The 22,063-nt window shown below is 31.0% G+C and overlaps 5 protein-coding genes across 6 annotated transcripts in view; 2 read left to right on the top strand and 3 right to left on the bottom strand.

Moving 5' to 3' along the window:
• The window catches only part of LOC115238234 (ankyrin-2-like), a 75,520-nt gene extending 70,654 nt beyond the window's left edge, over positions 1–4,866 (top strand). The window contains 2 exon segments of the mRNA XM_029811864.1: positions 2,448–2,526; positions 2,624–4,866. Coding sequence (XP_029667724.1) covers positions 2,448–2,526; positions 2,624–2,750 — 206 coding nt within the window. The 3' untranslated portion in view covers positions 2,751–4,866.
• Positions 4,867–5,419: 553 nt separating this feature from the next.
• Positions 5,420–14,823, bottom strand: LOC115238211. Its single transcript, XM_029811817.1, has 18 exons — positions 14,518–14,823; positions 14,107–14,311; positions 13,943–14,008; positions 13,793–13,858; positions 13,579–13,669; positions 13,361–13,496; positions 13,049–13,243; positions 12,717–12,931; positions 12,363–12,628; positions 10,250–10,271; positions 9,964–10,047; positions 9,635–9,871; positions 9,430–9,530; positions 7,438–7,459; positions 7,152–7,235; positions 6,823–7,059; positions 6,618–6,718; positions 5,420–6,443 (listed from the first exon to the last, which is right to left on the bottom strand). Exons 1-18 carry the CDS (start codon positions 14,541–14,543, stop codon positions 6,438–6,440), a joined length of 2,160 nt encoding a protein of 719 aa, XP_029667677.1. The 5' UTR covers positions 14,544–14,823; the 3' UTR covers positions 5,420–6,437.
• On the bottom strand, positions 8,229–10,663 carry LOC115238232 (eukaryotic translation initiation factor 1A, X-chromosomal). Its single transcript, XM_029811860.1, has 5 exons — positions 10,250–10,663; positions 9,964–10,047; positions 9,635–9,871; positions 9,430–9,530; positions 8,229–9,246 (listed from the first exon to the last, which is right to left on the bottom strand). Exons 1-5 carry the CDS (start codon positions 10,263–10,265, stop codon positions 9,241–9,243), a joined length of 444 nt encoding a protein of 147 aa, XP_029667720.1. The 5' UTR covers positions 10,266–10,663; the 3' UTR covers positions 8,229–9,240.
• Positions 10,918–12,204, top strand: LOC115238230 (uncharacterized protein C6orf203 homolog). The gene is made up of 4 exons (XM_029811859.1): positions 10,918–11,377; positions 11,480–11,619; positions 11,718–11,790; positions 11,897–12,204. The coding sequence occupies exons 1-4, from the start codon at positions 11,180–11,182 to the stop codon at positions 12,077–12,079; spliced, it is 594 nt and encodes a 197-aa protein (XP_029667719.1). The 5' UTR covers positions 10,918–11,179; the 3' UTR covers positions 12,080–12,204.
• A 252-nt stretch (positions 14,824–15,075) lies between the features above and the next one.
• On the bottom strand, positions 15,076–22,055 carry LOC115238264 (tubulin alpha-1 chain-like). 2 transcript variants are annotated; one of them, XM_029811928.1, is made up of 9 exons: positions 21,801–22,055; positions 17,966–18,188; positions 17,742–17,846; positions 17,136–17,332; positions 16,815–16,907; positions 16,293–16,478; positions 15,911–16,159; positions 15,603–15,766; positions 15,076–15,282 (listed from the first exon to the last, which is right to left on the bottom strand). In XM_029811928.1, the coding sequence occupies exons 1-9, from the start codon at positions 21,801–21,803 to the stop codon at positions 15,156–15,158; spliced, it is 1,347 nt and encodes a 448-aa protein (XP_029667788.1). In that variant the 5' UTR covers positions 21,804–22,055; the 3' UTR covers positions 15,076–15,155. The 2 variants fall into 2 exon arrangements, with proteins under 2 accessions (XP_029667788.1, XP_029667787.1); XM_029811927.1 differs by lacking the exon at positions 21,801–22,055 and adding an exon at positions 18,748–19,038.
• Positions 22,056–22,063: the final 8 nt, after the last annotated feature.

The raw sequence follows: 22,063 nt of genomic DNA, 5'->3' as shown, positions 1-22,063 counted from the left end.
TATATAATACGTTTAAATTACAATTAAGACATAGGAATTCGGCTGAGTTTTATGATATACAGCTTGTAGCATACACATATAAAAGTAATTAATATCATAGTATAAAAAAATGTATAGTAGATGCAGTAAAAGTTGTATAAGGATGTATTATATATAAATTACGCGGGAGATATACATCTGCTGTGAGATATATCCACGTGCGGAAAAAAAAGATATCACGATAAAAGAGTTGCATATAGTTTGGCTGATTGAGTGAAAATGCGTGTATTTTTTTTTATTTCGAGCATCCTATAGTTTACTTTTACCCTTCTAGCTCTCTTCTGACAATAAGCAACTCAAGATAAAGCTAAAGTGTAGAGGGACCAACAGTCGTGTTTTTAGTCACGTTAGGATTGTTAGGCGAATCGTCATGTAAGTAATTTAAGTGTATGTACATATATATATCGTATTTTACACGTATAAGCACAAGTGTGCGCGAGAATGGCTTTCTCTGGATCTTGTCGATATACAGATGAATATACGACAAACTTCTCAAAAATGGCACTAAGATAACTCTCTCGTTCTCTTTTTTTCCGAAACGAGAGCGAGTTGCGTTGCACCGACTGATGTACTACAGCTTCTTAATATTTTACCGAATTTTCCCTTTCGATCCCGTAAAAATGTAACGTATGTCGCAGTATGAAAGGGATTAAAATCGATATATTTCCGGGGCGAATTTAGATTTCAATTTTACCCGCATCGAAAATTAGACTTAACGAAATTATATCAATTTCAATCCCTGAGAACAAGAAGAATCGGAATAGAAGATGCTTTTTTGTCATCTTTTCATTCCTCGAGCTTATAATCCCTCTTCTTATCAGCGATACGCTAGTTTAAAACATAGACACGAAGATGGCTGAGACACGTCTATGCGTTGATTATCGCGTGACACATGCTTATTGAACATCCTTAAACACACTAATTGAATATCCTTAAATACATGAGTTTCCCTGTGTATAATCCCTACGATATATCTCCTGTCAATGTGTCAGACGCGTGTGAAAATCGGCTCAAGTAGAATGATTTTGTATCGTCGTCCTAAAAAAATTTAAATCCGCAAGGATGTCGTCCTTTCCGCATTAGGAATTAATATTACCAAATTCGCAGTAATATTCTAGCACTCTATCTGACCGTTCGTCTAACAATACTAACTAATGTAGTTAGTACGGACTCCTATATATAAAATTTCATGGAGCGTTTCATTTACGATTGCAAAACTACGGTCAAAACCAGCAGACGGTAGGCTGAGAATTATCATATCTAATAATCGTAAGAATACTTCTTTTCGAATTTAGACTTTGACAATACTTTGACAATGCTTTATCCAAAAAAATTATATTTTATTGTGCGCGATATAGAGTGTACCAAAATATTTGTAAGATTAAGAATCTTTTAATTTATTTCCATAAAAAAAATCATCATTGCTTCACACTTCGAAACAGTACTATACCGTATATCGAAACTCTTCTCTATTATAGAGAGAGTACCACATTTTATATATGTATCAAATCGGAATATAATTTTTTAATTTTTATGAATCGAAAGGAGTCCACTTTCAGTTTTTATCGTAGTACTCTTTTGTTGTATCGAGAACGTTGAATACCTACATCTCTTACGACTAACTGCTAAATGCTTTGTTCGGCGGCTTTTATCAGCGCTTTACACGAGCTCGCTGCGCTCAAGCACAACCGTACTGACAAAAGTATTTAGAATATTGCTCAGTAATATAATGTCGTCGTGTATTTAATTAACTACAGATCAACGAGCATTTATTTTTAAGCAGTGCTGTCTTCCTATGAAACGCAGTTAATTCTTCGATCCTAAATAGCAGAATAATTATATATATATTTGCAAAAAATTATGTAAAGAACTTTAAATAAACGTGAGAGGGATATAAAATTTAATTTAATTTATTAAAATTCAGTGTAATTAATTTTAGTATTTTCATTTACGTCTAAAAAATATGGGTATATTAATCCTGTTATTATTGGAATTGAAAAGAATTCGACAAACTGCTATTTAGAATTCAGAGTCTCTGAATACGTATAACTATATTTTTTATCTTCTCGCATATATGAGAATATATAGCGTAGATTCAAGAGAAATCGTAGTACAATCAGTGACACACTTTCCTGTAGAAAAGTATGCAAAAATATAGCGAAGAATTATCTCCTCGTCGATTGTAACATTATATATATATATATATTATGTATCGTCAAATGTTTAGCAATGTTGTAACTTTTTTTATATGTGTCTAGTCTTATTCCCTTGTTTTGGGCATGATGTAAAGTTTGAGAGATATATACGATTCGTACTCTTGTTCTCTATATAAAACACGCAGCAACGAAATAGCAAAATCTGTCACGAATGTCACAAGATGTTTGATTTGTTCTCCTTTGTTGTCGCAGAATCTGACTTTTTGCAACATAGCGAGCCATCCTTTATGGAGACGACAACGATTGAGGTGGATCCTGTCACACAGGAAAGGTATATATACATTTTTTTTTTTTTTTTTTTTTAATATTTATTTCTTTTTTTACATGCATCTAGATAAACATAATCTTGAGAGAATCATTTTTTGCAGCATAACGACTACGCGAACGGAATCGAGAACAATATCGTCCGTGGGAGCTGGTGGCACGGATGACTTACGCGAATCTATGCAGAAGATCATGGACACATTCATGACAGAAGAAAGAAAGGACCATTAAGAATAGAACGCGCTGCTGCCCTTCGAACCTTCATGATGAATAAAAGAGAGGATTCGTCAGTGTTTTCGAAGTCGATTCTCTCGTAATTAATTTTTGATGAAGCATCTCGACTCCATCGACTTGACGTGTCCTCGGACGTCGAGCGATGAATTTTCGATTATGTAAGGCCAGAGGCACATGAAGACGTGTCCATCACGCGCTCCTTTGAGATGTTGCCTCTTTCTGAAGCCACATAAAAGCATGCACGATGATTTATTACCACGCTGCTCATGGCCTATGCTTCAGATTTGCTTGCCTTTCCGTTCCGCTCGGTTGCCTTACTTGTTTGCGTTTGTAATCTCGCGATCGATGATGTGTCTATGTATGTTGTTGCTAGTCCGACTAGCCGATCCGCGCTAGTCTTCACTATGCCAACCCGTCCATGTACAACGCCTTTCTCGTGTTGTTCAAAGCTATAATGCGAAATGGAAGGGAGGGAAAGATAGGCGAAAAAAATGTGAATGGTGGAAGTGCAGCAGCAGAGGATAAGATCGTCTCGATCGTGCCGAGCGATCGTGCCGAGCGATCTAGATTAGTATCATTCTCGCAAGAATAGTCCATTTAAACTGTAGGATGGTTGTATATCTATCGCGCAATATGTCGCTTAATAGATCGGCAATAAATGAATGAATATATATATATATATATACATATACATATATATATTCTTCATTAATACTTTCGACAATGGACATAATTAATAAATTCTGAAACGAAAATAAGGAAATTGGAAATTTCTTGTTGTTACTCGACTCAAGTCGCGAATTCAGGCATAATAAAAAAAAATGAACTGGAAGAGAAGTGCTGACTATTTCGCGCACCGACTGTGTTGATTTGATTAACAGTGAGAAATATAAATGTTTTTATGCATCGGATTATAATGTATAAATTTAACTTGTTTAAAGGATATTTCCTAACAATTTTTAATTGTATATATGATAATTTCTTAGCGTAACTTATATATATATATATATATAAATATAAAAATGTACTATGGATACGATTGTAATAATTATAAGATGCTAACAGGAATATTTTATTTATATAGCGAGCCTCTGGACACAAATATTATGTGTTAATTTGTAAGCTTGGAAGGGTTACATTATCAGCATTTTGTCATGCCATGTGAAACAGCATAAAATTAAATAGCGAAAGTTAACAACATGACGATGTATAGAGATTACATTGTTTGAGACCTTGCGGATCTGGATTCATTTTTAATATTCTAAGCTGGTGTTAGCTTTTGGTGTATGACACAGTTTTGAGAAGCACAGAAAAGAGAGGAGGAAAAGAAAAAATCATAATATATAAATATATTAAAACGAAAATTAAATAAGCTATTCTATTAATGTATGATATATGATATATTGAAAGATATAATATGATTATGCTATCTGAAGTTTATAAATTATTGTCTATAATGACTGTTATACTACGTTTAATAGAACTTGCCTAGAGCCCATCTGACCTAAGGACCAAAGGCACAATCACATGCGCATCAAAATAAAATATGATATGCTCCTATATATTGTCGTAACATTTAGTATATATAATTCATTACGAATGCCATGAGGATGCTGGTACTTTAATGTTATTGATGATGTTTGTCTCATGATGGAAGAAAAACTTTTATACATGCAATATACATTTTATTATATATTATTGCAAAGTACAAGACTACTATTACAACAACAAACAAATGATATATTCTATGTGCAATAGCAATACATTTTGAATTATCTAGTGCTGTCAATCTATATATATATTACAAATGTATTGCATTTAATATCAATGTCATTGACCGTCATCAAAACATTAATGTACCAATGTTGAACTAATGCTTTATATTTTGCACACACTTTTGTACAAGTTAATTTTCAACTTAACACGTCAAGCAACCACGCATACTTCCCCCTATACTAATTACGTGTCCCTCTTTAATATATTATAATGGTATTATCATTACAATGGCATTGCATGGTGTCAAGATATCAAAGAAGAAAGAGACTATAATTTATTATATAATATTGTGTGATAGAACTATCAGCGGCATAATAAATAAAATGTTGCATCAGAATTACAATGTCCTCTATAGTAGAAATATAAAAAAAGAAAGAGCGAGATATTCTCATCCTTTCATTCGTATATAAATACATACTAAATAACCAATCAATTGTCATCTAATCCACTTTTCTTTCAAGTATTTCTAAGAATTGCATTAGCATTAGATCCGTAACGGCCTTGGTCGGGTACGGACGTGTTTAAGCGCATTCTCGCGCAAGTTCCAATTTGGGTTCAGAATTTTTGCAACTTATCTTCCTCTGGAGGATCATTTCTACACACTAGTTGTTGCACTATTAACTAGTGATCGATTATAATTCATATAACCACTAACTGGCGTACAAGCAAATTTTGTATAGAAGCCTAACCAGCCATAAAGGAAAGAAGAAGAATTGCATTAGCATTATTTTTAAAAAATGTGCATTTCAAATGTGAATAGAAAAAATTAATTTTACGTAAGTATATATTCTTTACATTATAAATTTCATATAATTATAGTATCTTATTTATTTTATCTTTAATTATAAGGAAAAGATAGGTTCTGAAAAAAGAGAAAAGTATTTCTCCAATTTTTAGAATTTGTTAAACATACGCAATTTTATTTAACATATGAAAAAAATTCGAGTTTATAATTGTATCTTATTGTTCCACTTAATTGTACATAAATAAACAATAATATTATTTTCCAGATTCTTTCATTACATAAAAATGATTAATTGTACATTTTCATCGTTAATAACCGATGTTAATTGTCGAAATGTAGCACACACTATAGTCCCCTTTTGATGTAACGAATAACATGTATTGAATAATTGCACTGAGATACATAACACAACATATGTTCCGAGAATTACATCTGGCACACGTTATTTATCGTAACAAATGACTGTATCATTATTACCAACGTGTGTAATCAATCAAACTATAATAATAATCACGCTAAGACAAGAAGTTTTTCTGTTCACTAGGAACTCATCCCAAGTTGTCTTTTAATTTATTAATTTATCAATTTACTAATTGTACTGGCTCTAAAATCTCGTCGAAATCTGACAGAGGACGAGATCTCTAATTGTATGTTATTTCGTTTCTCGATGAATATTTTAGAGTGAAACATTTCAACATATAAAAGAGAGTACTCGCTGTGATGTACATTCCTATTTCCTGCTTAAATGACGATATACACGTGTATTATTGGCAGATAATATACGAAATATAGAAAAATACAGAGAGATGGTCACGAAACTGGTCATACATATTGATACTGTACACAAACATAAATCTAGCAAATCTGGCATGTAGTATACTCGAAATAATGCAAAATTTAAATTTAATATATGTTAAATATCAACTATAATTTTTTCCTATTAAAAAAGAATTCATGTTCCTATAAAACTTACAAATACCAAATATAACTATTCGAATTGGAACACGTTATCCATAAACTGACAATTTATTTGGGAATACATACAGAGAGATAAGCTATTCAATAGAAGAAAACTTTGACAAATAATAGTATTTTGTGAAATGAATAGATGTCCCCATGCATTTTCATGACATACCTTTTTTTTATTATTATACCGCAGGTCATCAGATCTGTAAGTGCAATAGCATATTTTATTATTAAACATAATACACAAATCAAACTTTTTAATTAGATATTGCAGGGAAAAAGGCTAAAATAGATGAGAGAAATCAGAAAGTACAAACAAGTTATAGCAATAATATAACCTGTGTAGATAAAATAGTTTCATGTATGAAAGAGCTTACATTATCAACATCATCTTCATCATTGTCGCTAATTTCATCACCAAACTCAATATCTTCATCAAATCCATCTTCCACAAAGGTAACTGTATCATTGATACGTACTAAAAACAATTTCACATTAGTAAGAAAACACTATAGATTATATCAAGTAAATATACAATAAAATGTCATACATTGAGTATTGATAATACAAAATGCCACTTACCAGTTTCTGGGAATTCACCATAAGTTTTCAAGTTACGTGCTTCATCGGCCGTATATTTCAATATGACGTCCGCTTTAGCATCCTGGTAATCTCGTAAACCAATTAATATAATATCTCCCTGATTTATCCATACTTTCTTCCGAAGCTTTCCTCGAATGTGGCACAGTCGCTTGACTCCGTCAAAGCACATCGCTTCTAGTCTACCATTGCCCAGCATTTTTGTCACTTGAGCATATTCTGTGCAAAATAAACACTATGAGTACACCAAAATAAAACGCGAATCCTTTTCAATCGTAACGTTATTTATATTCCCCGCACTGCACTCTCACCTTGTCCATCCTCCTTGAACACCAATTCTCTCTTTTCGGTCTCGTTCTCATTCTTTCCTCTTCTTCTATTTTTACCTCCCTTTCCTGCAGACAAAACGTCATTCTCAACATAATAATACTCAATGAAATTCGCGAGCAAACTACAATCAGTCTTTGAAATAATCTTGACGTTAATAGGTTAAGTTAAACTTAACCACATTGCAGGATAGAAATTGCGATAATCAATATTTGCGAATAAAATTTAGATAAAAAAGATGAATATGAAACGCAACGCAATCTTACTGACCTTTATTCTTTGGCATGATGTTCTAATACAGTCAGCGTCGAAGATGTTATAATTATGAATACTCGTTGTCGATACCTTTAATCTTTGGCGACGAGGAGTTTGAATGGCCTTGAGCACTGGCAGTCTATCTATACTCTACACTTCTGTAGCTAAAGGGAATGCCAGTCTAGAAAAAGTATTTATCTATTTTCTCGAGCCTGGCTTCTAAATTATAAATATTCTCGCTATTTGCAATTGTTGAATCAACATGCATGCGATAAAAAAACTTGTAGAAAATTTTGATTTAATGATTAAGTCGACTTAAAAGTCGCAGACTTCCGTTGATTGCGATAGAAAGTTCTACAAACTGAGAGAACATTAGGGGCGTGTTCCACTTAACGACTGCAACGCTCGCGAGCATCATCTATCTTTGTTTAACTTTCAGTGAACAACGCAAGTTCCAATTTGGGTTCAGAATTTTTGCAACTTATCTTCCTCTGGAGGATCATTTCTACACACTAGTTGTTGCACTATTAACTAGTGATCGATTATAATTCATATAACCACTAACTGGCGTACAAGCAAATTTTGTATAGAAGCCTAACCAGCCATAAAGGAAAGAAGAAGAATTGCATTAGCATTATTTTTAAAAAATGTGCATTTCAAATGTGAATAGAAAAAATTAATTTTACGTAAGTATATATTCTTTACATTATAAATTTCATATAATTATAGTATCTTATTTATTTTATCTTTAATTATAAGGAAAAGATAGGTTCTGAAAAAAGAGAAAAGTATTTCTCCAATTTTTAGAATTTGTTAAACATACGCAATTTTATTTAACATATGAAAAAAATTCGAGTTTATAATTGTATCTTATTGTTCCACTTAATTGTACATAAATAAACAATAATATTATTTTCCAGATTCTTTCATTACATAAAAATGATTAATTGTACATTTTCATCGTTAATAACCGATGTTAATTGTCGAAATGTAGCACACACTATAGTCCCCTTTTGATGTAACGAATAACATGTATTGAATAATTGCACTGAGATACATAACACAACATATGTTCCGAGAATTACATCTGGCACACGTTATTTATCGTAACAAATGACTGTATCATTATTACCAACGTGTGTAATCAATCAAACTATAATAATAATCACGCTAAGACAAGAAGTTTTTCTGTTCACTAGGAACTCATCCCAAGTTGTCTTTTAATTTATTAATTTATCAATTTACTAATTGTACTGGCTCTAAAATCTCGTCGAAATCTGACAGAGGACGAGATCTCTAATTGTATGTTATTTCGTTTCTCGATGAATATTTTAGAGTGAAACATTTCAACATATAAAAGAGAGTACTCGCTGTGATGTACATTCCTATTTCCTGCTTAAATGACAATATACATGTGTATTATTGGCAGATAATATACGAAATATAGAAAAATACAGAGAGATGGTCACGAAACTGGTCATACATATTGATACTGTACACAAACATAAATCTAGCAAATCTGGCATGTAGTATACTCGAAATAATGCAAAATTTAAATTTAATATATGTTAAATATCAACTATAATTTTTTCCTATTAAAAAAGAATTCATGTTCCTATAAAACTTACAAATACCAAATATAACTATTCGAATTGGAACACGTTATCCATAAACTGACAATTTATTTGGGAATACATACAGAGAGATAAGCTATTCAATAGAAGAAAACTTTGACAAATAATAGTATTTTGTGAAATGAATAGATGTCCCCATGCATTTTCATGACATACCTTTTTTTTATTATTATACCGCAGGTCATCAGATCTGTAAGTGCAATAGCATATTTTATTATTAAACATAATACACAAATCAAACAAATCAAACTTTTTAATTGGATATTGCAGGGAAAAAGGCTAAAATAGATGAGAGAAATCAGAAAGTACAAACAAGTTATAGCAATAATATAACCTGTGTAGATAAAATAGTTTCATGTATGAAAGAGCTTACATTATCAACATCATCTTCATCATTGTCGCTAATTTCATCACCAAACTCAATATCTTCATCAAATCCATCTTCCACAAAGGTAACTGTATCATTGATACGTACTAAAAACAATTTCACATTAGTAAGAAAACACTATAGATTATATCAAGTAAATATACAATAAAATGTCATACATTGAGTATTGATAATACAAAATGCCACTTACCAGTTTCTGGGAATTCACCATAAGTTTTCAAGTTACGTGCTTCATCGGCCGTATATTTCAATATGACGTCCGCTTTAGCATCCTGGTAATCTCGTAAACCAATTAATATAATATCTCCCTGATTTATCCATACTTTCTTCCGAAGCTTTCCTCGAATGTGGCACAGTCGCTTGACTCCGTCAAAGCACATCGCTTCTAGTCTACCATTGCCCAGCATTTTTGTCACTTGAGCATATTCTGTGCAAAATAAACACTATGAGTACACCAAAATAAAACGCGAATCCTTTTCAATCGTAACGTTATTTATATTCCCCGCACTGCACTCTCACCTTGTCCATCCTCCTTGAACACCAATTCTCTCTTTTCGGTCTCGTTCTCATTCTTTCCTCTTCTTCTATTTTTACCTCCCTTTCCTGCAGACAAAACGTCATTCTCAACATAATAATACTCAATGAAATTCGCGAGCAAACTACAATCAGTCTTTGAAATAATCTTGACGTTAATAGGTTAAGTTAAACTTAACCACATTGCAGGATAGAAATTGCGATAATCAATATTTGCGAATAAAATTTAGATAAAAAAGATGAATATGAAACGCAACGCAATCTTACTGACCTTTATTCTTTGGCATGATGTTCTAATACAGTCAGCGTCGAAGATGTTATAATTATGAATACTCGTTGTCGATACCTTTAATCTTTGGCGACGAGGAGTTTGAATGGCCTTGAGCACTGGCAGTCTATCTATACTCTACACTTCTGTAGCTAAAGGGAATGCCAGTCTAGAAAAAGTATTTATCTATTTTCTCGAGCCTGGCTTCTAAATTATAAATATTCTCGCTATTTGCAATTGTTGAATCAACATGCATGCGATAAAAAAACTTGTAGAAAATTTTGATTTAATGATTAAGTCGACTTAAAAGTCGCAGACTTCCGTTGATTGCGATAGAAAGTTCTACAAACTGAGAGAACATTAGGGGCGTGTTCCACTTAACGACTGCAACGCTCGCGAGCATCATCTATCTTTGTTTAACTTTCAGTGAACAACAAGGATGAAATGATACCATGAGCATTGCGGTCGTTGAGTGGAACGCGCCCTAGGATGCGTTTAAGAATTCTGCTTGCGGAGTAAAATAAAGTTTAATTGACCAATCAGGACAAAAAGAGCAAAAATTTCTTTATCCGGCTTGGTCAATTCAATGCTGTTTTACCACACGGGTAGAATTTTCGAACGCATCCTTAATCCCTGAAGTAATAAATACGTAATAGATTGATGTCTACCGACTACTACTACTGGGCTGCGTTCGAGAATGTCACCCATGTGCACCGAGCGTTGCTTTATCTTCGTTATTTATTGAAAGTTGAACAAAGATAGAACGACGCTCGTGTGCACTGTGCACACGGATGACGTTCTCGAACACACCTCTGATCAACCTCAATGTTCAATATATCACAAAGATATGTATATTGCCTTATTTGCTCCCCTATGAGAAGTTATCTCTAATCAATGTAGAAAAATTTGATTATCAAAAAATTTTAAACTATAATGTTGTCTAGAGTAACAATTAATATTATTAGGAGAACAATATGCAACAATGCACGTACATTTTACTACGTACGAAACTTTCTGGAATCAAATCTCTTGACACACGATAGCAATACAAAGGAATACAATATACAAAATCACTATAATTTGTACGTAGCAAAAAGATTCAAATCTAATAGAAGAAAAATCGTCGACAATGTAATTAATAATAACACTTTAGTTACAATGTATTTATTTATGTTTTCTTTCCTAACTAAAGACTTTTTTAATATAAATAAAAATATTTTTGAAATTTTGTAGAAAAAAAGTGGAGATGAGGATTCCGATGAAGAAGAAGAGGAAAACGAAGAGGTGCCTGCTGGTTCAAAGATGCTCACAATAAATGTTCCATCTCTTCGATTAGATACCATTTCCAAAGCTGGATTTGGAATACCACGCAAGTATGTTTAATTTTATGTATTAACAAAATTCTTATATTATATATATATAAAATTTGCATTTAAATTATTTTGTATCACTATCCTTTTTTTGTTCTTAGTAAAGTAGAAGAAGCATTTTATGCAAGCAAGTTTCGTGTAAATGGTAACAAAGTATTCAAAAAATCCATGGAGGTAAGTTTATATATTTATGTATGACAACTAGAATAATCCATCAAACTTAATGAGATATTATTTTTGTATTTTACACAACTAACATATAATAAATGTGATATAACAGGTGGAAGTAGGAAATGAAATTGATATAGTTTCACATCGACATTTGGATAATCCTAAGTTTCTAATTGTAAATAGAATTGTGATACTATCAATGACTCCTACATCTAATTCTATACGAATGAAATTGTCCCGTGATAAAAATTTACTGATTGAAGATTATGAGGAACCATGGTCAGGTGCATAATTTTTGTAGCATATTAACAATAAAACTGTACTTATTACACAACTATAATAAAAATATAAACAAAATATATTTTATGTAATAATATAAATATGATATATAAATAATATAAAAATATATAATATAATAATTATAATGCTTAACTAATTCAACCAATCACTGATTTTTCATTATACTATAATGTTATATATATTTGTAATATTTTGGTCTATGGATTTATAAAAGGAAAGAATTTATTCGATAATAAGAAAATAGAATAATGCACAAATGTTTATATTATATTTTATTCTTTAATCTCTTTTGTTTTATCAGGAAATGGTTTCTGAATTGCTCCTAGCTCTTGCAATAAGTCTTGCTTTGATTCAAAGAAATCTTTATACCACATAATATGGTTTATTTTCTCTTGAACTGTTAAATATGGGTTTTTGGAAAGTCCAGTGCATACTAATTCCATAAAATGACGTACTGGTCCTGATTTAGGACACCATTCTTTCAAATGACGTTCCATAAAGACATGTTCTGAAAAATGAATATTTTGTTCTTCTTCCATTCCTGAAATGATATGATATAAATAAATTATGATATATATGAATATTAAATTAAGTTTTAAATATTGGGAAAAAAATATCTGGTGTAAAACCTTGTTCATTGTCGATAGGAAATTTCCATAATTTTCCTTGTTCTGTCCAAAGAATCAATTCTTGAAATATGTTGGCAGGTGGGTAAGTCATCAATGCTTTCAATTCCCTTTGTTCTAATGCTGTCCAAGTTTTCAATTCCGGTACATTTTGCGAAGCGACACCCATATTTTCAAAAATGCGACTAGGCTCCCCATTCCATAAATCGATGTCTTGTCTATCATGCGACAACCAATTGAAAATGGTGTTAGTATATCGTGAGAATGTGATAATTTAATGTGTTATATAATCTATTGTGTAAAATAATACTTTATATCATTTCTGCACAACATACCTGACACGTGACCTTTTTAGATCATTTTGTTCAGATATTTTGATTTTACTTAACAATTGATTTGCTATACTATTTTCAACCACTGATTGCTTATTATATTCTTTGAGCAGAGTGTGTATTATAGATTTTTTTTCTGAATATTTGTTATCTATTTGTTCTTCGCGTTTTGGCGATTTAGCGTCCTCCTTTAAGTTCCTATCAAATATCGAAAAATTTCAAGAATGTCGTTAAGAAGTTTAACAAATTACACATAGAAATATACTTTTATGTGTAGTATACATAATTTATTGTATTCTGTGACAATTTACATACGTATTTGCCAATTGTTCTTCTCTCAGTATTTCTACTCTAGATGCAAGAACTTTCTGAAGTAAATCTGATGTAGTCTTTGTTTTATCTCCACCAAGTGCGCTGGCTACATTTTCTGCTGCACTTATTAATTTTTTTTCTATAACAAATTGATTTATTTATTACACATTCAACAAAGTCTGAATTTCCACGGTTCTTAAATTATTATTACATGAAATTACCATATGACATATGTTTGGCTTTATTCAATGAATTTTTAGATTTGTTTTTAGGTTGTATAGCAACATCAATGGTTTTCTCCAATTTCCTCGCCTAAATAGAATAACAGATGCTTTCATTAAAATTTATTATCTTATATTTTCTCTCAGTAATATATGTTGTTATTACACCACTTTTGAATGCATTAATTTTTTACCTCAAAATGATACAACTTACTTTCATCATATTATTTATATACTCTGTTAAATCTGTTGCATTTGCCGATTTTGTAGTTTCTTGTTTCTAAATATAATAAGATGTCAGAGAATTTATTTTAAAAAGTAAGATTTTCATAATTTTGAAAAATTAAAATTTTTTTTTACACACCGCATTATCTGAGCGAGTATCTTTAAACATCCCAGTATCTCTGGCCATCTTTGTAGATACAGTTTGCTAAAAATATAATAAAACCATAATCATGGCTATTCTAATTAAAATAATATTCTAAATTAATAAATGTTAAAATAATCAAAAATTATTAAATAATTTACTTGTATCATATTGTTTAAGAAACTTCCCAAATTATTCCTATTATCTGATGTTGCAGAATTTTTAATATTTTTCTTTGATTTGGCTTTTTCAGTATCAGAATCAGAATCAGAATCAGATGATGATGAGTCTGATGATGACGAACATAATCTAACAGTAATATTTCGCCATTGAAATAACGCTCCATTTAAGGACTTTATATTGTATCTACAAAAAATATCACATTCTTCAATATAAAAATAAAATTATATAGCATAACAAAAACTACTTTATATATTATTTTATATGCAGCATAATAAATTACTTTACATAATCAATACATGAAAAACATATTTTAAATATATAATATATAGATAAAATTGCATTATTCTTAATGTACAATATTTTCATTATTTTCCTATAAGTATACTTACTTCGATAATATATATACAGGTAACATATTTGCAAAATGTCAATTACATCAATTATATATTAATGTAAAAGTAATAGTAAAAACGTTCTGCTAAAAGCAGAATTTTTCAGACTGCTTTTCTACAACAACGTCATCTTCGTAGAAATCTCTGCAAACTCGTTAACAAATTGTATATATCGATAATTGATATTGCGTATGCGATATGTCGGTACATTCCCGACAAAATCACATAATCTAGTGAGGGTAAAAGGTATTTTCGTTTTTAGCATAAGATTCTTCGATTGGCCCATCAAACGCTTCGAAGCGGAAATAATCAAACGGAGTGCATTTAAAATGATTCAAAATTGATATGTGAAATGTGTGGCGTCAGTTTACAAAATGAACATTTTTGTTAAAAAAAAATGTATCAGATAGAAGAATGTATAAATAATTTATTTATACGGATACAATATCTTTTTGGTACGAATATATATATATATATATATATATATATATATATATACAAATATGTATATCATATCACCGACAGGAGTGATAGGTAAAAGATAAACTAAAGACTTTGTATTATATCAGAACGTTATAATAATATACACATTATTATAATAGTATTGAATCAATATATAGTATAACGAGGCGAGTTCAATATTCTTCCTCTTCCTCAGTGTTGACAGCGTCTTCTTGCACTTCACGATAATCAAGTTCTAAGGCGGCTAGATCTTCCCTGGCTTCTGAAAATTCACCTTCCTCCATACCTTCCCCGACGAACCTATAAATAGTTTATTATGCATTCGTTTCTCGATAAATATTGTAAGATTGGATATAAAAGAGCTTATTTACTTATCTTTTTGCATTATATTAAAAATGTGTTACTTTTCTAACATTTGGAACAAAAACGAATATTCCATATATTGAGAAAATTTAATATATAAAAATTAAAGTATTGAATATTATGAACACGTCGAAAAAAAGATGTTAGAAGGAGAGTGTTACCTAAATAATTCGTTTCAAGCAGAATAACAATAAGCGCAATTAATATTAATGTAGAATTTAGATTTGAATCTTACAATTAGTCTTTTTTCCACTTACCAGTGAACGAAAGCTCGTTTGGCATACATAAGATCGAATTTATGATCGAGTCGAGCCCATGCGTCCACAATCGCCGTTGTGTTACAGAGACAACATACCGCCCTATCCACTCGTGCAAGATCGCCACCCGGTACAACAGTAGGCGGTTGATAATTTATTCCCACCTGTTATTATCAATTTGATGATCGTAATTTAATTGCAGTCTTTTTTAAATTTTAACTTTTTAAATTAAAATTTAAAGTTAGAAAGAATTTTTTTAATATTTCTCTTTACATTTTAATTTTTATATTTTTCATATTTAATCTCACCTTGAATCCCGTCGGGCACCACTCGACGAATTGCACGTGTTTCTGCCGTTTTATCATTGCGATCGCCGCGTTAACGTCCTTGGGCACCACATCGCCCCTATATAGCAAACACACCGCCATGTACTTTCCCATACGCGGATCGCAATTCACCATTTGGTGATTCGGTTCGAAACAAGAATTCGTTATTTCTGCGACGGTCACTCTCTCGTGTTCAGCTTTTTCCGCTGACAGAACGGGAGCATAAGTGGCCTAAAACATAAGTGCGATAAAACTCAGTAATTAGAATATAATTAAGACATCTTCATGGATCAAATAATCAAAATTGTTTGAGTTTTATATTATAAACGTGTTTCTGTATGAAAATTAGAATTTTTGATCTTACGAGTGGAAAATGAATACGTGGATAAGGCACTAGATTTGTCTGGAATTCGGTGAGATCGACATTCAATGCTCCATCGAATCGTAAACTAGCAGTGATAGATGAGACTATTTGTCCAATCAGTCGATTTAGATTTGTATAAGTCGGTCGATCGATGTTCAAATTCCTTCTGCATAATTCGAAAATGGCCTATGATAACACGCAATTATATAGAGAGACAGACAAGTTTATTATAATACTATTTAAAATATATCAGCATATATACATGTATAGATAAAGATATCGTAATAAATTTTCTTTTATATGTGACATATAAAAGACATTCGGCAGAATACGCAAATTTTTACTAATAAAATTCGAAGAGAAATTACTGTTATTTCGTAATCGGTTCATTAATAATGGAATTGTAGATTAATAGATTCAATCTGAGGTTGATTAAAAGTTCTATATAGATATGTAAAACAGACACTGAATTTATCAAGATATTTAATGTCGATTTTGAATTTCAATGATAATTATACGAACCTGATTATCTACAATGAAAGCCACCTCGGTATGCTCTAATGTTGGATGAGTGTATAGAATCGCGTTATAAGGTTCCACTACTGCAGTTGACACCTACAAAAAAACATAGAGAGATGAATTTTTCTACTTAGATAATTAAACAAATAAATAATTTCATAGATAAAAACAAAATTATCTGTTAGATAATAATCCAATAGACACATCGCAAATAAGAAAAAACGTATGTATACGTAGATTATTTATACTTGAATATCTCTTAGAAGGATCCGAATTTTCGGATTTTAAAAATTGGAACATCTTCTAATGAGGATAATATATTACCTGTGGGGCTGGATAAATGCTAAAAGTTAGTTTACTTTTCTTCGAATAATCGGCGGACAATTGTTCCATAAGCAGACTCGAGAATCCAGATCCTGTACCACCCCCAAACGAATGGAAGATCAAGAAGCCTTGCAAACCTTTGCATTGCTCTGTCAGTCTGCGTATTCTATCTAAAGTAATGTCTATGATTTCTTTTCCTAAAAATTATGAAAATAATTAATAATAATGCTGTGTTTTGTCTATGTAAAAAAAAATCTGTGTATGTTTTAATATATATATATATATACAACTTTCAATAGTTGTAGTTTTGTTAGGAAGCATTTACGGACATATGTTTATTAAACAATTTCAACTCTAAATGACTTCAATAACACGCCCTTAATGTATGGACCTCGAGTCATGGGATACCCTGTATATATTAATATTAATCAAAAGTCTTCTGAAAGATTATATGCAGCAAATTATTTATCGAGATTTGAAAGCCAGTTCATTATTTACTTTTTCTAGTAAAAACAATTAGTTGCATACATCGGTGTAATTAATTTTTGCGTTATTGTAGATCGATATATAGGAATTATAACGGGAAATATACATATATTCAAATACCTATCGTGTAGTGACCCCTAGCATAATTATTAGCCGCATCCTCCTTGCCGGTGATCATCTGTTCCGGATGGAACAATTGCTTGTAAGTACCCGAACGAACTTCGTCTGAAGTATTAAAGAAATGACTTATATCATTTTAAATCTTTATCAACCCGTTAATGCGCAATGCAAGGGGTTAAAAAAAAAATATAAGAATTGAACGATCAAGAAAGGGGAACACTTGCCTACTACCGTTGGCTCGAGATCGACCAAAACCGCTCGCGGAACACGTTTTCCAGAGCTTGTTTCAGAAAAGAATGCGTTAAAAGAATCATCCCCGTGACCTACGGTAGTGTCGCTGGACATCTGTCCATCCGGATGGATACCGTGCTCCAAACAATAAAGCTCCCAACAAGCGTTTCCCATTTGCACACCCGCCTGCCCTATATGAATGGATATGCATTCCCGCTGCCAACAAATAGATAAATATATATTTACACAGTATCCCCTGCGTGTAAATTATAAATATGCAATAAAATTCACGCTCCAATCATTTTTATTGGCTATTTTTTTGTTCAGTTCTTTATCTTTTTATATAAAATGTTTATTTTTTGAAAATATAAGTATTAGTAAAAAATACATTCTTTTGCTTTTTTCTTTTAATAAAGAATGAAAGATGATAAATAACGGAAATAATTCATTATCAAATAATTGGAAAGTTACTGTAATTAGCTTCTGTTTTCAGAAAAAGCATAATTATTTGCCGTAAATATTTACTGATATCCGTAACGATCTTATAGATACATTACAAATTAAAGACAAGATTGTTCCATTACGTCGCATAAATTATGTTATTCGTTCTACCACGCTACTTTAGTTATGATTACCACCTCAAGTAGCGTTAAAAAATTCACGATAGGCTATAAGTTTGTAGCCTCGTAGAGAAAGACAATGTAATGTGTGCACATACACATGATTATTAAACGAAAAAAATACCAGTATTTATAAAATCTGTTGTATTAATCACCTTTTTCGCCATGTTTCAAAAAATTTCGTCTCTATATATTAGCTAGAACAATCACCGACGTAGGCACTCACAGAAAATTGTACATCTCACAAAAACACGAGTCATACAATGATATCAAGTTACGCGAAAGTATTTCGTTCACTTTGATTGATTCATTAATTGTTTCCTTGTTCCAAATACTCTCTTAACATTATTCTGATACATGATCTTTTAAAAAAATTATATACTAGTTTATATTAGGTCTACCGGAAAGTTCTGTCCGTTTTTGGAATAAAACAAAATACAAATTTTTATTACCGTCAATAAACTTTATTAAATAATGTAATTGCCATTATTATTAATGATTTCTTGCCAGCGTGAGGGCAATTTGTATATCCCATTTTCGAAAAATGTTTTATCTTTTGATGCGAAAAATTGAACCAGTGCTTGTTTGATATCTTCTTCATTTTTGAATTTTTTGCCCCTCAAAAAATTTTGTAAGGATAAAAACAAGTGATAGTCGGAGGGTACTAAGTCCAGGGAATATGGTGGATGCGACAGAATTTCCCAGCCTAGTTCTGCAATTTTTTGACGAGTCCCCAAAGCAGCATGTGGCCTGGCATTATCATGATGCAGTATGATGTTCTTCCTATTGAACATCGCCGGCCTCTTTTCTTGGACTGCTGTATTTAAATTATCCAGTTGCTGACAATACTTCTCCGAATAATGGCAATTACATTATTTAATAAAGTTTATTGACGGTAATAAAAATTTGTATTTTGTTTTATTCCAAAAACGGACAGAACTTTCCGGTAGACCTGATATAAATGATATTTTAAATTCACGCACTTTCTGGCAAAATGTCTGTCACAAATATTCTAAATAATTATTTTACAAAAGATAGATAATTTAGAAAGAGATATCAAAACTCACTTTGTATGTAAACAATGTTACAATATAAATTCATGGAAAAATCGACTTTACTCTCTGCAATTGATCGATTCCGTGCTTGATTACAGACTCTCATATCTAATATTTCATTTATTCATTTTATTTTTTATAAAATTAGAAATTAAAATAACAAAAGTTTTACTCATAAAACAATAAATATTCGAATAATTGTATTATTTTCACAAGTCATTTCACAGTAAGATATCGGTTACGAATAATCTTTGATCAACTAAATACTTTGATTAAGCGAAATCTGTCGAGCGAATTTAACGAGACTGACCGCAAGGAACTACGCGTTCGACAAGGGGTGATTATCGATGGCCAAGACGTCGTCGACTAAAGCAGAGACATTATCTGTCAACAACGTTTGGTAGAAAAATGCCCACCTTGGCACGACATATCCTTCGTTATTAATTCAACGTCTCCTAAAAGTGAGCATCTATCGGCATGCCTATAGCCGCCCTACTTTCTGACTTGCAGACGCACGTAGACAGTGTATTGTCTCTTGCGATATTATACATCCTATATCTGCATAGTAAAAATCGATTTTTTACAGGTTGACATACTGTAACCATAGCAGCTTAATCGAACATCAAACTGCATACTTGATATGTGATGCCTGATTGCGCGATTCATCCAGAAGATGATTTCACGTGTGTGTGAGTCAAATTTATCATTCACTTATAAAATACCTAAATCGAATGTGGCCTAAGTTTTGAAAGAATATTGGCCCACGAAAAAATATTATATTTTGATATCCTTAAAAAATGTCAGTAAAACTTAAAAAAAAAAAAAAAAAAATTTAGGTAGATAAGTATTAGGATTATATAGGATTGTATTCACTCTTGTGTCTTTATGCCTGTTGTATATATTACTATATTGAATGACAAGATCAAATAATCTAAAAAAGCGATTGCAGGAATAGAGAGGAAGAAAGAATGATTTTACTAATATAAAATTACGCCGCCAACATTTGTAATGTGAATCGATACTTCATACATAATTTAAGTTTCGCGTGTAGCTTTGAAAGTATATGGTGTGTATATATTCCAAGCATAATTATTTAAACTATAGATAATAAAACCACAAAAATAATATAAAAAGATATTTATTTATAATATAAAAATTAAAAACTATATTAAAAAATAAGATCGATTCCTATTTTCCTTGATATCTAAGATTTTTATTAATTATAATCGTATATTCTTGAAAACGTTATGTACCACATCATATTTAGTTTTCTGTAGACTTCAATATAAATTATAAGAAAACGGAAAAACATATCGTATTAAAAAAAATATTGTCTTTAATATTTGTTAATTTAATAAGATGAATACATTTTATCGGGGGTTTTTTTCTCATGTGAGTTTTTCTATTCATCTTTTAATTACTTTTCTTCAAGTTTCTTCCGCACACATTTAAATAACTTGAAAAAGCTTTTAATTGATTTTATGAGCTATAACTACCTAAAGTATGTATATAACGAATATTTAAAACTATATGATGCACACATGACATATTTTTCGAGCTATATACTTTGTGAAACGCATAAATTATGCGTTTTATGAGGAACAATGTTATCATACAAACATATACAATTTCTGTTATTAGAATGTTTACAAATACGGACATCAAAATGCGTAACAAATCGATAAAAAACTTATGTTGATTGCAATATTGATGCAACTTGTAATTAACAATATAAACTGTGATATAGAAAACAATTTAGAAATCACAGAAATTTTGAAAATATTATAATTATAATTTCTCATCACGCGTGATTTTTACTCGTTTTTATGTAGATATACATTTTTGTATAGAAAAGACTCCATTTCAGAGAGATATAGATATAGAAACTATAATAGAATAGAGAGAGAAGAATGAAATATGTATATTGTGCCTTAATGCAATTGTATTAGTCCTATAAAGTGTTTTTCGTAAAAAATAAAAACTTTAGAGTAATACCCTTTTTCTCTAAAATGTTTATTCCGATTACGAAATTAAAATAAACGAAAGATCTTTTTATTAAAATACAAATGTGTATATATTTTTATGATAAATATTATAATTAAAAAAATAGATTCGATATTAATGCAAATGCGATGAAAAAACAAAGTACTCACCATTTTTTTTATTGCATATACTCTGTAGCGTGTCGGAGCGTGTGACGACTCGATCACTGTCTGACTTCGCGGATAGTACGATCACTCTGCTTTGCCATTTAATAGTGCTATATACGATATTCGCATCGGAGTTCATAGGCAACGCGGATCAGCTTATACTACTACAGTATTCGCGACAATTATATACATATATACATGTGCACATCTGCAGAGTGCGTTACTATATTCTAGTATAGACTTTTCTCGAGAATGGTATGATATAT

The sequence above is a fragment of the Formica exsecta genome, unplaced genomic scaffold, assembly GCF_003651465.1.
Source record: "Formica exsecta isolate Colony F162 unplaced genomic scaffold, ASM365146v1 scaffold33, whole genome shotgun sequence".
Taxonomy (NCBI): domain Eukaryota; kingdom Metazoa; phylum Arthropoda; class Insecta; order Hymenoptera; family Formicidae; genus Formica; species Formica exsecta.
Note: the sequence above shows the minus strand (reverse complement) of the source record. Positions and strands in the feature narration are given on the sequence as shown.

Bases quoted from the DNA above. Each gene is read 5' to 3' on its own strand.
- LOC115238232 (XM_029811860.1), bottom strand. The intron at 9,872-9,963 runs GTGAGAGTGCAG...TATTTTGCACAG, and splicing joins GTTCAAGGAGGATGGACAAG to AATATGCTCAAGTGACAAAA. The intron at 9,531-9,634 runs GTAAGTGGCATT...AATTGTTTTTAG, and splicing joins TGGTGAATTCCCAGAAACTG to TACGTATCAATGATACAGTT.
- LOC115238230 (XM_029811859.1), top strand. From the start codon at position 11,180: ATGTTGTCTAGAGTAACAATTAATATTATTAGGAGAACAATATGCAAC. The intron at 11,378-11,479 runs GTAATTAATAAT...GAAATTTTGTAG, and splicing joins GAAGAAAAATCGTCGACAAT to AAAAAAAGTGGAGATGAGGA. The intron at 11,791-11,896 runs GTAAGTTTATAT...GTGATATAACAG, and splicing joins TATTCAAAAAATCCATGGAG to GTGGAAGTAGGAAATGAAAT.
- LOC115238264 (XM_029811927.1), bottom strand. The intron at 17,847-17,965 runs GCAAGTGTTCCC...TTAATACTTCAG, and splicing joins TCTCGAGCCAACGGTAGTAG to ACGAAGTTCGTTCGGGTACT. The intron at 16,908-17,135 runs GTAATATATTAT...GTTTTTTTGTAG, and splicing joins GCATTTATCCAGCCCCACAG to GTGTCAACTGCAGTAGTGGA.
- LOC115238211 (XM_029811817.1), bottom strand. From the start codon at position 14,543: ATGTTACCTGTATATATATTATCGAA. The intron at 14,009-14,106 runs GTAAATTATTTA...TTATATTTTTAG, and splicing joins TCTTAAACAATATGATACAA to CAAACTGTATCTACAAAGAT. The intron at 9,872-9,963 runs GTGAGAGTGCAG...TATTTTGCACAG, and splicing joins GTTCAAGGAGGATGGACAAG to AATATGCTCAAGTGACAAAA.